Source organism: Artibeus jamaicensis, unplaced genomic scaffold (assembly GCF_021234435.1).
Source record: "Artibeus jamaicensis isolate MK-2021 breed Jamaican fruit bat unplaced genomic scaffold, CSHL_Jam_final contig_685, whole genome shotgun sequence".
Taxonomy (NCBI): domain Eukaryota; kingdom Metazoa; phylum Chordata; class Mammalia; order Chiroptera; family Phyllostomidae; genus Artibeus; species Artibeus jamaicensis.
Genome location: NW_026521924.1, coordinates 31,203,127 through 31,221,107, shown reverse-complemented (window position 1 = coordinate 31,221,107; position 17,981 = coordinate 31,203,127). Strand labels below are relative to the sequence as shown.

At 53.6% G+C, this 17,981-nt stretch overlaps 1 protein-coding gene across 1 annotated transcript in view; it reads left to right on the top strand.

Moving 5' to 3' along the window:
* Positions 1–6,182: 6,182 nt before the first annotated feature.
* Positions 6,183–17,981, top strand: part of BCAS1 (brain enriched myelin associated protein 1) — a 73,433-nt gene continuing 61,634 nt past the window's right edge. Inside the window, exons 1-4 of the mRNA XM_037133661.2 lie at positions 6,183–6,348; positions 12,966–13,030; positions 13,934–14,010; positions 16,485–16,563. Coding sequence (XP_036989556.2) covers positions 13,939–14,010; positions 16,485–16,563 — 151 coding nt within the window. The 5' untranslated portion in view covers positions 6,183–6,348; positions 12,966–13,030; positions 13,934–13,938. The remainder of the gene's footprint in view (positions 6,349–12,965; positions 13,031–13,933; positions 14,011–16,484; positions 16,564–17,981) is intronic.

Here is a 17,981-nt window from a genome sequence, read left to right as displayed (position 1 = left end):
CTTTAAAATATTTAGTTATCAATTCATTTTAAAATAATAACAACCCCATTCCATGCTGCCAAACATAACATTTTGGTTTTTTTTCCCCAATAGTTTCCAACCAAACTATTTGATTTGTTCTAAAACAGGAAAAAGGGCAAAAGTATGGTATGCTGTTATATTTTTCTGGCAAATGTCTTTAATTTCTACCTTCAGGGAAGACAGCTGGGGTCTCACACCTGCTTCTGCATTCAATACGTCTCCATACGTTGTTTTGGTTGAAGGAGGTGAAGACCATCCCGCCCCTCATGGTCTCGTGGTTGGAGAGGAAGACGTATTTAATCACTTACGCCACACGGCGCCTTCACACCGCACCCAGACGTGACCAGCGATACAGCTGCTCGACGTTAGTTGCGGCGTGAATTCTGACACTATATCAGTGTGCTTTCTATTCTCACTCTACCTGCCAGATGATGGGAGGAAAAGGCAGGTAGTGTGTCAGTGTGATGGGGAACGGAGCAAGGGCCTGAGCCCTGCCTGGGTCCTGGACCAGACCGAGAGTCCCCGCCTTAAACTGCGCACAGGAAAGTGTGCGGTGCCGCGGCCTGGAGGGAGGACAGGCCCACGATTTTGGTTTGCGTGCGTTTGGGTAACGTTTTGCATAGCTTACCGCGCTTTTTGCCATATGCCTTTTGACTTTAAAAAATCACCCTTCCTGAGGCCACTGTCGTGGTTTGGCTCCAGGAGCAGCAGTCTGTGGGTGGACATTTGCCTGCAGGGACTTCAGCCGGTTTGATCTTGTAAACCATCCAAGTGAGGGAGGGACAGAGACAGGACTGGGGGGAGGGAGAAGGTGGATGCCGCCATGGAGTCGCCCCCAGGGCCCCCATCCATCCAACAGGAGCTGGAGATCTGGGTGGCACCCCTGAGCTGTTCCCCTGAAGCCAGGACCAGATCTTTCTGTCTCTCTGCCCACTGGCCATTGCACACTGACTGCCCTGGACAGGGGCCTGGCCTGGGGAGCTGGCAAATGCCAGAGAGAGAAAGAGCATCCCCAGCCACCCCCTCCAGAAGGGTCGGGGGGTGCAGAGCGCTCAGTGCTGGAGGGCTGATCTCGGCCAGGCACTGTGGCCTTCACTCTACCTAGCGTTAATCAATACCAGACTTGGGATTCGAAACCCCGTCCCTTTGTTGGACTCTGGGGCCCCTGCGAAGGGACCCTCTGCTCCATCTCAGGCAGGCTCTGTTCAGCCAGACAACACAGGCGAGCAGCCCTCGGGGGTCAGGCCTCAGCGAACGGCAGCAAGAAGAAAGGGCAGGTCTGCACAGGCCTGGGCCTGCAGGAACGCGGCGGGTTCTGCTCTCTGCTGCCCTGGCTGTGCCGATCAGGGCCACTGTCATTTGCAAATATAATCATCGAGCTCACGGGCAATTCACTCTGGGCCCTCTCCAGTGCGTTGTGGGAAGGGGGAGGACTTTCCCTGGAGATTCACACACTCTCCCCGGGGTTGCTGCCGATGAGCATGCTGGGCCGTACTCCTGCTACACTCCCCCGCACAATGCTGGGGACCCGCTGACTCTTAAACAATCCCTCATCGTTCATCTGACGTTCAAATGGAACAGGTGTCCTGTACTTCCTCATTGCGATAACACAGTCACGATGTGAAATTTTTCATTCTAACCATTGTTAAGTGCACAGTTCAGTGGAACGAAGGACATTGCCATTGCCACATAGTCAGCACGGTCCATCCCTAAAACGGTTTTCTCTCCTACATTCCCCTCTGTCCCCATTAGACAGGACTCTCCTGCTCCTCTCCTCCCAGGTCCTGGCCACCACCATTCTACCTTCTGCCTCCATGAATTCGACTGCTCTGGGCATCTCCGGAAGGTGGAAGCGGACGCTATTTGTCCTTTCGTGTCTGACTTATTTCACTTAGTGTAACGTTTTCAGGGTCCATGCGTGCTCTAGCCGGGGTCAGAACTTCCTTGTTTCACCTGGCAGCCCTGCAGCATAAACACCCTGGGTGGCCCTGTCGAACAAAGCCTAGACTGCTGGCCTGACCCACAGACTCTTTCCCAGTCCGGGCCTGGCCACATTCCCCGCCTTATCCTCTGCTATGAATACTGATAATAATAACCACAGCCACCATGTCCTGTGTTCCCACCAGGCGACCTGGGAGTCCCAGAGCCCACCATGCCCTTCCCTGCCCTCCCACACACACACTGTGGGATTTCAGTCCTCTGTTGCCCAAGCCTCTTGTCCTCAGTTCTTAGCTGGTAGGAGCAGCACATGGCTCTGACCCATCTTTCTACCTCAGCAGTTTCTTGCCTCTGGGAAGGTCAAGTTTGCCCCCACGGGGTCATGTGGCAATGTCCAGGGACATTCAGGGTTGTCACACTGGAGGAGGGACAGGCTCTTGGCATCTAGTGAGGCCGGAGATGCTTTTGAACGTTCTACAGGACAGAGGACGGTCACACCTTGGAGAACGACCCAGCCCCAAACGTCAACAGTACCAACCTTGTAAAACCCTCCTCTACCTCACCCAACGTAGGTGGCTTCTCCCTCTAACAATAAACGGGGACAACTCTAGGCTGGCATGCAGCACATGGTATGTGCCAGGCAGTTTGCTATGTTATACACACGGTAGGCACCGATCCCAATGGGAGCACGGAGACGCTCCGTCCCGGGCAGTTGAGGGATCTTGCCCACGTTCCCGCAGATCCAGGATCCAAAGCTAAGTGATGTTCACACTACACACTGCACATAACAAACACACCCCAGGCCCAAGTCCAAACTGGGATCCAGTGCCGAGGCCCCGGTCTCACCTCTCTGCCAACCTCCAGCCCCCTTGTAGAGACCGGTCACTGCCGTTAAAGGATGGAGGCCATGGCCGAGGATTAAGGGAAATGTCCCCTCTGCAGGTGACAACTGCTCATCTCCAGGCTCTGCCTCCAGCAACAGGCACTGAGGTGAATAAGAAGCTGTGCTCTGGACCCAAGTCGAGTTTCCCCGGCTGGCACTTCGGAAGGTAGTCTGCACCCCCACGAGAGTCGGAGGGCTCGGCTCTCGCCGGCGTAGTTTCCCAAGTCTCGCTTCAGGCGGAACTGTGGCTCCGAGAGTCCAAGGCTGTGAACAGACAGCCCAGCTGAGCAATCAGCAATTCAGTGAAATCTGCGTGTGGCTTGTAGATTACGTGTGGGGTTTGTAACTGTTTTTCCTCACCCTTGGATGATGTGATCTGTGTGATTTCATTCTCGGTGTAGTTTTGCATGTGCGCACACATTGCATTTTCATAGATGCACACTGAAAATGTTTTTGAGAGCACATCTGGGGGTCAGACGGTGTGTGTTGAAGCACCACCTCTCCCCGTGGTGGCTGCCATTTTATTAATCATACTCTGAGCCAGGCACTGAGTAGTTTCTGTGAATTATCTCATTTAATTCCCACAAAAACTCCATGACTTGGGTGCTGCCGGTATCTCCGTTCTTACACATGATAAAACCGAAGCACAGAAAGGGCAAGCCACCTGCCCAAGGTCACACAGCCAAGATTCTTTCTCAGACTGCATAACTCCAGAGCCTAGGCTCCTGACCATGGCCCAGCTGGGCGGCCTTGAGAGACTGACTCAGCACCAGGCCATGGACTGATTGGAGCAAGATACTGGTCTTCTCTGAGCCCGTACTTCCTCTCAGCTAAACAGATATTCCTTGTGCCGGAGGATTATAATAAGGAGCACATCACAACGTACAAGAAGGCAATCTGAAAAATGCTAAGTGATGGGCGTGTACACCAGGACAAAGGTGCACCCAGATGCACCGCCTCAGCCACAGCAGGGCGGGCACACACGGCCGCCCTGCAACGGGTGTCTGGGTTGTGCCTGCCTCTGGCTCGTTGATCAAAAGCAGAGGGAGTGAGAGGCCTGCGTGGGGCAGGCAGGACTGTCTGCGAGCCTGGCTGGGGTGGGGGTTCAGGGGAAGGCCTGGAAAACGGTCTGGAAAGACTTCGGATCTGCGATGAGTCTGCGCAGCGGGCAGCTCCGGCCCGATTCCAGGAAAGCAGGTTGATAAAGCGGCTGCTGGCCGCACCAGTCCGTCAATATTTGAAGAGGGAGGGGTGGAGGCCGTGACACCCGGAGACTGAGAGGCAAACCGAGTCAGGAGGCGTGACCGCGGACCCCACCTAACGAGTGTGTGCGAGAGGGCCCCTCCTCCCGGGAGCGGCTGCGTGGGCGCCGGGCAGCGTAGCTTCCACTGTGAAGTTCGGTCTTCACACCACCAACTAATGACTCGAAGTTTCAGTTTTCCCTCCCTTAGAGTGACTTTGCATCACAAATAAAAGGCATGAGAAGGCGGGAGAGATATTGAGAAAAAGAGAGAGGCCATGGAAGTGAGGAAAAATCTTTATACAGATCTTAGTGCCTTTAGTAGGACTTTTTCTGGCTCTCAAAACAAGGGGCTTGCCTTTTTTTTTTTTTTTTTTTTGCTCGGGGTCTTGCATGTTACATCACCAGCGCTGCCTCTGTCGCTGCTACGGAGCTAACGCTTGACGAGGGTCTACAGTTGCCAGACACGCTGCGAGGCGCCCTGCCTGAGTCACATGAACCATACTCTGATGGCTCAAGTCGCTCCGACCCCCAAACCTCCTATTCCCCCTCTGTAAAATGGGCGCAAAAGTCCTAATTACAGCATGGATGAGACTGAGAGGGACAGACCCAAAGTGCTTTGCAAATCGCTGTCCACATGGCGCTTGTGGTCACGGGTAACGCAGCGGCAGGGACACACCCACCTCGGTTTGCAGCCTGCTAGGAGTCGGGGACACAAACGTGCTCACAGTCGAGGTGGGGGGTGGGCGAGGGGTCGACGGACACTTAGGGAGTGTCCGCGGCTGGTGGTGGTCACGCAGCCGGTGGTTAGAGTCCCGGTCTGGACCCAGGGCCAGAGCCCGCACTCTCCAGCCTGCTGGCCCAACTGCCTTGGTTCCTGTTAGCAGCGTGTGCGCGCGTGACAGCTGCCTCATAATTGGCTTGATTACATTCCAGACCTAAAGCTCCAGCACTGAGCTGGAACCAAGTTTACAGCCCTCATTATGGTGCGTCCCAGGGTGAATTCAGTGTTTATTTAAATACTACGTTTGTCCCATCAGTGCTGCCTTCTGAAAGGGGCCCTCTCTGCCTCCCTGTCTCTCTCTCTCTCAGCAGCCCTGGCTTTTGTTTCCTATCGAGGATCACACTCTGTGGCTCTATGTTTATTTGTAGGACCCTGTGTTCAAGCGCAGGGAGGCTGGGGAGAGGGTCTCTGCACCCACTTCTCCCCAACCGGGGCCTGTTGATAACCTGGCACTCGCCTGGTGTTCACATAGCCTGGTGTGGATGCTTGGATGAGCGTGTTAATAAACAGAGCCACAATAATTACCGGTTTGCATTTCTCCTACGTGGTTTCTCAAGAACACTGAGCAGTATAATTTACCATGTTTCCCTTTTCGCACTGGCTGTTAGGAAGCTCCAAGCCATAGCTTCATAACAAGCCTGTAAATCAACAAGCACATTTTTAATGATCCTGACCCCATGGGCGTACCCACTCCTGTTTTTCTATCTCCTTTAGCTATATTTTTAATTGGTGCTCTCAGACTGTTTTGCATTTGTCCTTGTGAAACTCTGGAATGAATACCCTTGCTGGAACTGAATAAATTAAACCTGACCTTCCAGCCTGCAGAGGAAAAGAATGCCCTTTCCAATGCCACGCTCTACCTCCGGGGCAATGAGCCCCCCTTAGGCTACCTGCTTTCCGGTGTCTCCAGCCCTTGGGGGGTGGTGTTTACATGAGTGGGGGCAGTGCAGAGGGTGAAATGCGACTTCCTTCCAGGTAGGTGGTTTGGGTAGGTGGTGTTGGAGCTGGTATCCTGAAATAAAAGAAGGTGAAAGGCAGACGGAACTGCAAAACCTTACAGAACGTGTTTTCCCTGCTGTAACCGGGACTTGAGGTTACTGGGGAAGGGGATTGGCCACCCCAGTCCACCCCAGCGGTGGTGGGGGAGGGGCGACAGACAGGGTGCTTGGGGAGCCAGGGAGGCGTGAGGGTGAGAGAAATCAGCTGGGTGGGTGGTTTTTAATGGAGAGACAAGGACAGCCAGCAAGAGAATCTGCTTCCCCAAGGCGGCCAGGGGACAGGACGGCCCCACCCAGGTGGGTGTTTGCCCTGCCCTGTGTGTGTTCAGCCAGCAGGCTCCGGATGAGGAAGCAAAGGGCAGGGCACCTGGGCTCAGTTGGCCGCTGGTACTGAGCTGCACCAGCTGGAGACAAGGTGCCCTGCACGGGAGCAGCTCCAAGTGATACAAGGGGACCAAAGCCACTCCCACCAGAGGCTCAGCAGGTAACCTCGTTCAGCTCTTGTAAGCACAGCAGGAGGGTCTGTGATCTGGGGCCGGCGGTGACGCACAGGAGCAGGGGTTGCGTGGCCCGGCTCTGCCATAAATCCCCTGGGTGGCCTCGGGCCCCTGGGCCTCGGTCTCACCTTCCGTGAGTCCTGCTGGGAAGGCAGCGAGAGGATGAAGCAACAGGGTGGGCAGCATCGGGGGCCGAGCAACACAAACGGCTCCTGTACGTATGGAACCCGTAAAGGTCATTTTAAGTGTAAAACTTGGTAAGGAATGCAATTTGGAGACCAGCGTCAGGATAAGAATGCCCCATGGTAAAGCTGACTGTGGGGGCACCTGGGGGCATCGTCTGAGATGGGCGGGGCGAGGGGGCGAGTGAGGCAGGGAGAAGACACTTTTGAGTGCGTTCTGAACTACGCTCTGAAGCAGCTCTGGGCTCCAACCCCAGCTGCAAGGCCACAGAAACTGTGTGTTCTGCCTGGAAGAGCCCTGTGATCAGCGGGGCGGCTGCCCCGGGCCTCCAGCTCCCTGGTCTGTGAAATGGGTGTGATAATAGTCCAGGGATCCAAGTGAAGTTCATGAGCGACCAATGCACCTGAACACCTGTGCGTGTGACCAATGTCTCCTGTTATCTGTGCTGCTGTTATCATCATCTCCACTTTACAATTAGGAAGATGGGGCCAGGGGCCAGGGCAGGGGAGGGGCACCTTCCGGGCTCACGGAAGGGAGGCCGAGGACCAGGCATCCAGTCCAGGCCAGGGCTTGAGTAACTAACATGAGTGCCCTCCGGCACAGAATTTAAGAGACGTCCAAACAAAACAGGGTTTGCAAAATAAATGATATCTTCAGGCAATATTTAAAATCGTTTAAACCAACGCCAAGAGATCTATGATGAACAAAGTAACGTGTTAGCCAAAGACAAGATCGGTAACAGCATTTGTTTGGTGTTCGGAAAGGTCGTGTTAAAATGTAGTGTTCATTCCGATGGCTGAGTTTTCTGGCTCCTCCTTCCACTTCGCACCGGGGGGTAGTGCCTGGCGCCCCCCGCCCCCCTCGACACCCGACAAAGACGGCGCTGGCTCCAGGCCTGGGGGTAGACACCCTGCTCCTCCATAAATAAAAGCCAAGAGGGGGCCACACTCTAGGGAGTTTTCAGTTTAAACTTCTCGAGGAAGCACCCCTTCCCCTGGGTCCAGGGAGTCTCATAGCAGGACTGGGGATCCGGGGCTGGGGGAGCACAGGGAGGTGTGGAGGTCAGTCTCCTGCGCCCCCTTGAGGAGGAGGCAGCCAGTACCACTACATGCAGCAGCCCTCATAGTATCTGCCTTGTCCTGACCCTGGGCAGAGAGACACAGGACCAGGAAACCTGGCAGAGCAGGTCTGCTCTCCTTACTCACACCGACCTTGCCTTTGGGGTAGGGGCAGAGGGCGTGTTCTGCTGGGTGTGCCAGCCCGGCCATGTTGGCACTGCCCACCGCTGGGTGGTGAGCAGGGCTCCCAGTTTGCCTACATGCCACCGCACAGATCCAAGGTGTTTCTGTTTACTCGGTGACTAATTCTGCCACCATTCCACCCGTCGAGGACCTCCCCCTTCCGCTGGACAGTCGTTTCGCTGCCACAGCTGCAGACTGACTGCCCTTCCTCCCCGGCCACTGGGCCCAGATTTGGTGTTTGATCGGTTCCCAGGAGGTGGGCTGGTTGTTCACCTGTTGCCAAAACGAAGCACCATGAACACCAGTAGTTGGTATAACAAAGCCACTGGACCTCACACCACGTGGACTGACCCCCCTGACACCTTCACAACAGATAGATGGAGGTAGATCTGTGATGGGCCCCTCGCCACCCCTCACCGTACAGGCCAGGAGTGGATGCTTCCGCCCCCAGCTGGTGGGAGCCAGGGTCTGCACGCCGGCAGGAGGGTTTGCTGTCTCAGCACTGCGGACGGGAGGACTGGCTCTCTAAACCAGCTCTTGAGAAACGTGGGTCCCCTAGGGCACCCTGGGCCGTCATGGGAGGAGAAAACCACTAAGTCCAGCCCCTGTAGCAGGCACTAGGGACATTCAGTACCAGATTGTTCTCTGCTGTGGGGCCGTCCTATGCATTATGGGATGTTCCGCAGCATCTCTGGGCTCTACCCACTAGATGGCGGTAGTCGTGACCATCAAAAATGTCTCCAGATATTTCTAAATGTCCCCAGGGCAGGCGGCCCAGTTAGAAAAACACTGCTGGCGAGTTGCTGTGAGTCAGAAACAGAGCAGCCTGTTTCTAAAGAGAGCACTTTGAGATCGTGATATGCAGAGAGCTCCGTCTGTAATACACCCCTGCACATACCCCACGACCACGCAGGGGTTCCCTGCTGCCCACACCTGCCCACCTCATTTAACCTCCCCCACCACACTGTGGTGAACTCCTCTGTGCCTCAGTTTCTCACCAGGAAATTAAGCAAACAGCCTCTAACCCAGAGGGCTCTTGCAAGGGCCAGATAAGTGAATGCACGCAAATCGGAAGTGAACGGCCCACAAAAGACCCTCAGCGGCGTTTAGTGCTGCCAGCGACGTGAATATGGCATTTCCCACAAGGAAACTGCTTTCCAAGGGCTCATGGAGGCCGGTCCCACTCCTTAGCTTTTTCTCGGGGGAGGCGAAGGTGAGCGCTCCGGACTCAGCCCTTCCACTGTCCCCCCTGAGCCCCCACCCGCGCCGCCACCGCTCCACATCCTCACTTGTCACATGCACCCAGAAAGGTGGGGCTGCCCGGGAGCACGGGTACCCGCACACTTGCACGCTTGTTCTCAGGAACGGACCGCTGCAGGCCCAGGAGGTGTGTCTCGATTTCTGCAGGCTCACAAAACAGAGGGCCCCCCGAGGAGTGCCCCGAAGGGGTAGGGAACGTATGCAGACCCCCAGGCTGGCCGTGATCGGTCCTACGTCTCCCTGTTTGCACCCAGGAATCCCCAGCCTGGCTCTCTGCGTCAGAGAAGGTAGCACTCAAGAGATTCCCAGCGGGGGTGGGGCACTCGCTCCGCCCCCCCCCCCCCCAAATCATCGGCCGTCATCAACCTCTAGCGAGGTTGACAATACACCGATGCCCTGCCCAAGTCCCGGAGAGTCTGATGGAATCGGGCCTGGTTGGAGCCTGCTCATGGGGACTTGAATCTCCACCGGCGATTCTGAACTGTGGGCCAGTTGGAGGACTGGCCTCAGGACGCAGCTGAGAAGTGGAGAAATAAAGGGACTTTCTCATCTGAATGACCCCCCCACCCAGCAGATTTTCCCCACGTTCTCAGAAAGCTGGGCCCTCAAACATGTGTCCAGTTGCAAAACCAAATCCCTCTGCCATATGGCCACTTGTGTCTAATGTCAGGTGTGGTCATCAAATCAAAACAAGGAACAGCATCCGCTCACGAACTAAAAGGGCACTTTGACATCACCTTCACACTTGGTCCTTTTCAAAACAAAAGCCAGCTCTTTCCCTTGAATCTGTTCTTCTGGATGAAAACCTCTGCCCGATATATGTTTCCCCAACTGGAGGCTGGAGAAAAGGCCACAGGAATGACGGCCTAACCCTCCTGGAGCCTCAGTTTGCCCATCCGTTCAATGGGGAGGAAAAGAGTGCTCACCTCACAGAGTGTGTGAGGGGCAGATGGGGTGGCCAGCCCATCCGGGTCTGCCCAGGACACACCTACTTTTCACACAAAGATCCTGCCTCCCAGAGCGCCCCGCTCCTGGGACAGAGGACGGCCATCACGGTATTCCCCACACATGCCTGGTCGTGCAAACCACCTGTGTCGGCTGCAGTTACAGATGCCGAGCTCCAAGCTGGCTTTTCGGTGAGAATCAGAGGTGCTGGAGGCTTCCTCGGCTGATTCTTACTCCCAGGCAACTTTGGGGGACCCTGACTGAAGAGAACCAATAATAACGAGGGTAACCCTAACCTCGGCTAACACTGCACTGTGCTCACCGTGTGCCAGGTGCCGAGCCCCTGGCATACTTCAGTTCGTACAGTTCTCACAACAACCTGTTAAGCGGGGTAAGGCTGTGACGATCCCCACTTTACAGATTAGGAAACTGAGGCCCGGCAAGAGTCACAGACTCAGTATGCAGCTGAGCAGGGATTCCAAACCTGGGGTTCATCTCTGGAGCCCACAGTCTCACCCTGCAGGCTGCACTGCTCTGAGCCCAGAGCAGTTCCCACGGGGCGGGCGCAAGGCAAGTCCCTCCCACACGTTATGGCTCTTGTTTTATATCGTTGTACTGTCTTTGGGGCGTTAGAAGACTGGCATTCCATTGCCAACTTTTATTGGCTAAACTTTTAACGGACGTTTTCACTGTGAAGGTTGAATGGCAAGGCCTTTCTTTCCTTTGCCCTCCTGCCCAGACACTCTGACCTCACCTTGCAGGCTGCATATATTCATTTCTGCTGATACTGACATCGGCCAGTAGGTGGCAGTAAATTTTTGTTTTTGTCCCATATAAATGCCTTTTGTCACAAAGTTTGAAGGAAGGGCAGAAGAGGCTTTTGCAACATCCCAAAGACGTTCAAATGCCTTCTCTTTCTTTCGGGCCGCTTGGCCTTGAAGTACAGAGAGGCTACTTAAAACTTGCAACAACAGGACCGTGTAACCCCAGTTCTGTGGGCGACAGAGTTTCTCTCCTGCCCAGTCACACTTCTCCAGCCTGGAGATTTTTCACAGTCTCAAACATTTCTACTGAAAGTGGCCTCCAACTTGGACTGAGTTTAAATTGACTAATAGGAGCTTAAAAAGCATGCAAAGCCCCTGGCAAATAATTTTGCATTGGGCAAAAAGCTGGATTTAGATGGAGACATAGTCAGGTGCGTGTGTGGCCTGGGTCAACACATTAAACCTGCGAGCCTCAGTTTTCCCATCTGTAAAATTGGAATGATGACACCACTGTCTTGTTGATTTGTGGGAAGGAGTGAATTAGTTTACTGTAAGTAAAGCTTTTAGGACAGTGCCTCAGCCCATGGTAAGCACTTACCAAATTACCTGTGGCTACTATTTTATCATTAATGTGGTTGTTACAATTGTGATTGTCATTATTTTTATACACAGTAGGTTCAAATCTTGGTCAGTCCCACTACATGAAACATATAATTTCTCAGCTGCCTCAGCCCCCTCATTTGCAAAACAGATACATATTACCCACGGTGACCTTGAGCAGGGATTGAGAGGCTTTCTGGAAAGGCCCAGACAATAAACATCTTAGACTTTGCAGGCCACACAGTCTCTCCTGTAACTACCCAGCTCTGCCCTTGTAGCGTGATACATAGATAAATGGGCCTGGCCATCTCCCAGTAAAACCAACATTTGATTGCATATCATTATGATGAGTTGCAACTCATGGTTCCTCTGGTTTTTTTTCCAACCACTTATAAAGGTAAAACCCACACTCAGCTCACTGGTTGTACCAAAGCAGGCTGTGGGCTGGCTTTGTCCCCGCCCCCAACTCCACCCCCACCCCCAGCTGCCAACCTCTGACCCTGGTGTGAGGAGTCAATCCGACATTCGCAATGCCCCGCTGATAGATGAAGTGATGACGTATCAGGAGTGTGCTCCTCATGGGTTTTACAAAGAGAAAAAATAGTGGCCTGTATGTTTTGCCATTGCACAGTTTTATTACATTCCATGATTAGAACACATGTAAAATCCCTAGATTCTGTTACCCACCAAACTCCCTCAAGTGCTGGAATTTGGTGAGATACGGGTGGTGAGATTTATGACCGTTTTCAGCCTCAGCGATTTCTGATTACTCAACGTGTCCATTACTGGGACATTAAAAACTCAAACCAGGCAGGGCGAGGGGCCCATGGGAACCCTTGGGGGTGCACTAGCTGCTTTCAACCAGAAATCAAAAGTCCTGGCTTTTATTCTGAAACCGCCAGAGCAGGCGAGCCAGCAGCCAGGTGTTTGGAGATGGGAACTATATTGGAATCACCTGCATGCGTGTGAAACAAAATGTTTAAGTGGCGAGGCCACAGGCCTCGGGGTGGCTGGAAGAGCTCCAGTTTGGGAACCAAAGAGACTCTGGGTCACATCCTCACTCAACCACATGTTGGATATGTGTCCTGGGGGCGGTCTCAGAGAGACTCGAGTCCCTCCTTCTGAGGGAGGTGACAGTTGGGAGCACAGCAGCCTGAGGTTGGCTGCTGCCTCTGCCACAGTCTCCTGGGTGACCCTTGGGGAGTAATGGAACCTCCTGTGACTCAGCTTCCTCGTTCCTAGAACCAGGTGAGGGTGACACCTGGCTCACAGGTGCCGTCGGGCCAAACGAGAAGACCCGGGCAATGCACTTAGAAACAGGTCCCGGAGGGAGAGCATGCTAAATAACTGCTGACTGTTAGGATTATAACGTTTATGATCACAACAGGCTTAGTGAGGTTGTACATGGGCTGGCCTGGCTCGGGGCACGCGGGGGGGGGGGGGTAGTTATCCATGATGCGCCCCTCCAGTCGACCAGCAAGGAATAGTTAGCGCCTGATCAATGCCAATGCAGGGCTGAGAACAGGAGATAAACAGAGGGTCCTGCCCGCGTGTCGCTTACAATTTACTGAGGATGGGAGACTGCGTTAACTATTCTGTGTTGCCCTCCAGGTTTGGGTCAACTGTTCCCTTACTCCAGGACAACTGACTCCACCCTCTACCACGACCCCCTCTTGGTATGTTACCAACTTACTTTTATTCTCTGTATTTGACCCTATGTCTTTTATTTAACAAACACATGTTCTTTATTATGAGCTGCACTCCATCTCACTTTACACTCATTCATTCACCGAGTGCATGGGACTCCTGTGAGGCACAGAGAGGCTAATTAACTCACCCAAGGACACACAGTGATGAGGGGCAGAGAGAGGGTTCCAGCCCAAGTTGTCTCGCTCCAGGCTTAGTGTTCATGGCCACTGCACCATGCTGCCTTGTCGTCGGGAATGGCCTGGTTTGTGGATTCCTTGTCTATTTGTTTATTGTTTGTTCACCTACACCCCACCCCCAGTTGCAGCTCCGTGAGGTCAGGGGGCCTCGTCTCTTTGATTCACAGCTGTAACCCTAGTGCCTGGTGCAAAGTAAAGTGGAGAGTTGGTGCTCAGTGTATATTTGTTGAATCCATGAGTGAGTAAAAATATAGCCAAATAAACACACAATTAATGGTAGTGCTGAGTGCTACAAAAAAATTACCAGTGCTATGATGGGATTGGACAGGGGCCCTAATTTAGTTTGAAGATCAGCGCGCACTAAAAAATTAAGTATTATATAATTATCTTCGTCGTAAAATCTCCTTGGTATAAAAGCTGTGACTGAAGGGGAAGAAAATGTTTTCTACCCAGAATACACTGTTCCTGATGATCTTTACCCCAGCAGTGAAATGTACTTGAACATCGGGGCCGCGGCTGACTTTAACTTTGTCGAATGACGCTCTAACACTTCTCAGGCCCCAAAGTAAATGTGAGCCCCTGTGATAATGCACCATGGGGACCTGTCAGGTCTCTGTCCCTTAGCCTCATAGGCGACAGTCAGGCTTCTGTTTGTCATGAAATTTAATTTCTCTCTCTCTCTCTCCATTGCAGGAACGATGGGTAACCAGCTGAGTGTTCCGCAAAGAGCTGATGACCTAGAGAATGATTCGGAAACAGACACTTACAAGGTAGCATAGTGGCAGTCCCTGGGTCATTACGATTGGGGGATGCCAGCGAAATAAATGGCCCACTTGGGGCTTATCACAGAGACCCCATCTTCCCAGGGGTTGTTCTGTTGTATTCGGACCTCCAGAATCCATCACAGAGCTCAGGGAAAACTCAGGCTCTCAGCCCCACCAGAGACGTGCTGAGTCAGAAAAGGCTGGGTGGGGAGCCGAGGACCCTGTGTCTTTAGGACCCTCCAGGATGGTTCCTGTGGGGCCGACCTGATACCCGCTGCCTGGTGGGTTTGGCCCAGTGGTTCTCAGCTGCAGGTAATTTTGTCTGTCCCCACTAGGGGACCCTTGGCCATGTCTGGAGACATTTCTGGCTGTCCCAACTCGGGTTGTGCTGCTGGTCTAGGTGGGCAGAGGCCCAGGATGTCGGTAAACACCCTACAACGCACAGAACGGCCCCACGTGTTGGCGGCAGAGGATGGAAAACCCAGGTTCCGATCAGCAGTTCACAGCCTGGGCTGCACGTGAGAACCATCTGGGGACCGACCGGAGCGGCCCCCAGACCGGTTATATCAGCATGTGGGAGCCAGGGCAGGCTTCCACGTGGCGGAGCTCCTCACTGTGGTGCGTGCAGCCCTGGGGCGGACCCCTAGTCTAGGGACTCTCCTTTGAGAAAACTGCTCTGGAAGGCTGAGGTCACGGACACCCAGATGCTTCTCCTGGGCTCTTCTCTGACCAGGTAGCGGGAAGCCTAAACTTCCTCCATCCGTGTTTCTGAGATCGATTCAGTCCGACTTAGGACACAGTGCGACGTGGAATCTCTACAGGAGGAAGCTAAGGCCCTGAACGAGTAGTACCCATGTGACAGAGGGACATCCTGCTCACGACAAAAGGCTGGATTTGAAGGAATGGGCCGAAAACTCCTGGCGGGTGTGGAACCTGAGTGCACACTGGAATTACCCAGGATGCTTTTCAAACTCCTGAGAACCAGCCACCAAAACCAACCTAAACGCGACCTCTGGGTGTGGGCCCAGGCCTCAGGAGTTTCTCGGGCACCCCAGGTGATCGCAGGTCACGGAGCCCCTGTCCTCTGGGGCCAGGAAGTCATCAAAGGGAGCGAAACAGCAGGTGGGGATGAGGGGTGGGGGGGTAGGGGCGCCTGAAACAGGAGGTTCCCAGACCCTTCTTATCATCAGGAGTTGGGCACCAGCACTGATAAAATCTCCTGCTTTTTAAATAGTGGCAACTGATTTTAAAATGATCTTTTAAAATGCTGCGAGCCAAATAGATCAACTTTGCAGAGCACATATTGGCCTAGGAAAGCCGGTTGTAACCTCAGGGTGCGGTGGTTGTACGGGTCTAATGTTTAGCTTTCGCGATTTCTTGGTAGAGTTCAGGATAAACCCAAGAACACCAGCTTATTTTAAACAATGAAAACCATGAGAAAAGTATAAAGAAAGGAAACGTCTTTCATATCCCCCCAGAGGTCCCCACCTTTAGAAGGTTGCTTTTTGGTCTTTTATTTTTATTTTTCTGTGCACTTATTAACATGTATTATACTACTCACAGAATGAGCACAGTAAGGAACAATATGCAAAGTACTTAGCATAAAATCAATATTCACCTAGTGTCAACTATTAGAGGAATAATTCAGAATCAGGGGTGGCCAACCCGCGGCCCGCAGGTCACACGCAGCCCAGGGCAGCTGCGAACGAGGCCCAACACAAAAGCGTAGATTTACTTCAAACTTTATGAGATGTTTTTGTGGTTACATGTCACAATGTATTTGGTGTGTGGCCCACGATGACTCTTGTCCCAGTGTGGCCCAGGGAGGAGATCCCTGAAGATGATTTTGTGACTTAGATGACATTATGTAACATATGTTCTCCTTGACTTTTTTCCTTCCATGTGAATGTATATATATATATATATATATATATATGTCGGTTTGTGTGCACACACAAACATATATAAATTTTTTTTAATATCTGTGACAAGTGACAGAAGAGGAAGAAAATCAGGGCCGTGGCCTCCAGTTGGAAAGAGGCCGCCCCGTGTGTGGAGCAGGAAGGGCTTCCTGTGTTGGACGGGTTTGTTGACTGAGGGTCTGGCTGTGGGCTGTGCCCAAGTGTGTGGACAGCGGGGTGGGGTGTCCCTCACAGGTTTTGGTGTCCACGTTGTTCTCCACTGATTCGACAGGTGCCCCAGTTAACCTGGGCACTCCACCCTCACACCAGGGTCTGTCCCGCCGGGGCCTGTGGGGCTCCTGAGACAAGGGACAGATGAGGGACAGACGAGGGGGTATGGTCACGATCCCAGAAATCCAGTCCTTCAGGTGGGATGGAGTCTCTCCCACAGAACGCTGGGGCGTTTCCAGAAACAGAGCCTTTAAATTAAGTTTAATTCGGGGCAGGCACCCCTGCGGCCTTGAGTTTTTCTGGTTTTCCCCAAAGACTTGAGTGACACTGGCCCGTGTTCCGTTCCAGGAGGTGTCTAGGAGGGACTGCACTCAAAATGGGAGGCCGGCGATGGTGTCAACCCACACCGTTCAAGTCTACGATGAAGGTCAGTGTCGCCCGGCGCTGCCTTGGGGACAGGACCGCTGCTCCTGTTTCTGGTGGGATGAAAAGGGAAGGATCAAAGCCATGGGCTCACCTTGAAAACACCCATCTCAGGGTCCCCGAACTGCCGGACAAAGTGTCGCCATCGGGGAGGCTTAAGCAACAGACATGTACTGTCTCAGTGCTGAAGGCCAGAAGTCTGAGACCAAGGGGTGGCAGGGTCGGTCGCTTCTGAGGATGATGGTGGGATGGGGGGCAGAATCTGTTCCCTGCCGCTGTTCAAGCCTCCGGCAGCCTCAGGCCTTCCTTGGCTTCTAGATGTTCTTCCGCAACCTCACACCCACGCACCTTCCTTCTGTGTGTCGGACTCTGAGCCCAAACTGCCCCTTTAATAAGGACACAGACACGCTGGAATGAGGCTCACCCTAACGGGCTTGATCTTCCCTTGCCCATCGTCTAACGAGGCCCCAGGCATCGGGGGTTGGGGCTCCATCCTCTTGCGGGGGTTCAGTTCCGCTCTCAACTACTCTCACCTCTTCTGATACTCGTGCCACGGGAAGAGGCTGCAGACTCGCAGCAGCTAAGGTGAAAGCAATCGGGGAAGTAGGCTCAGAGTCAGACGGGCGAGGTTAAAATCCTCACTCGTGCAGCTTACGTGGGAGCAGGGTCCGGCTCCATCTGCAGCCGCCAGGGCTGGGACGTGTGTCCGCGACCCTCAGAGTGACCCTGCGCCAGCAGCATCCCACCTCCTGGAACTACTAGACCTGCAGATGTGGGGGCCCCAGCCAGCACCCCCAGATTAGAAATGCTGGGGGCGGTTCTCACCTCAGTGCCCTGCACTGGAGACCCGGCAGGAGGCTCTGCAGGGCGCAGGGGTAACTGGGGCCCTTCCCGTCTAGAAGGATCCACTCAGCCCTGGGGGTCCCTCAGCAGATAAGATATTTCCATAAAAGCCGGATGTTAGGAGTTTCCGATGACATTTTCCAATTCAGAAACAATCTCGCAGAGGCCAACCTCTGACATTGTGAAGTAGTTTTACTACCTCGCATATCTTAACAAGGTAGATTTTCATCATCATCACACCAGGTTATCACAGCTTGGAGCATTACACATTTGAATCCTATAGCCCACAGGTGGCACACACCAGGCCCGTGGGCCAAATCCAGCCCTCGACCCCGTTTTATCCGGCCCGACACCTTGTTTCTACTTGGTGACAGCGCCGAGCGCCTTGCCCCTGGTTAAGGAGTGGTTCCATTTGTACAGTCCCAAAATGACATTCGGCCCTTTGAAGGCCACCTCGAGGCTGATGTGGCCCCCGGTGAAGATGAGTTCAGCACCCCCGGGTGCGGTCAACTCCAGGCGTGCTGGCTGGGTTCTGGGCCCTCTGGGCACCCTGCCCTCCATAAGGTGCTCCCGCAGGTC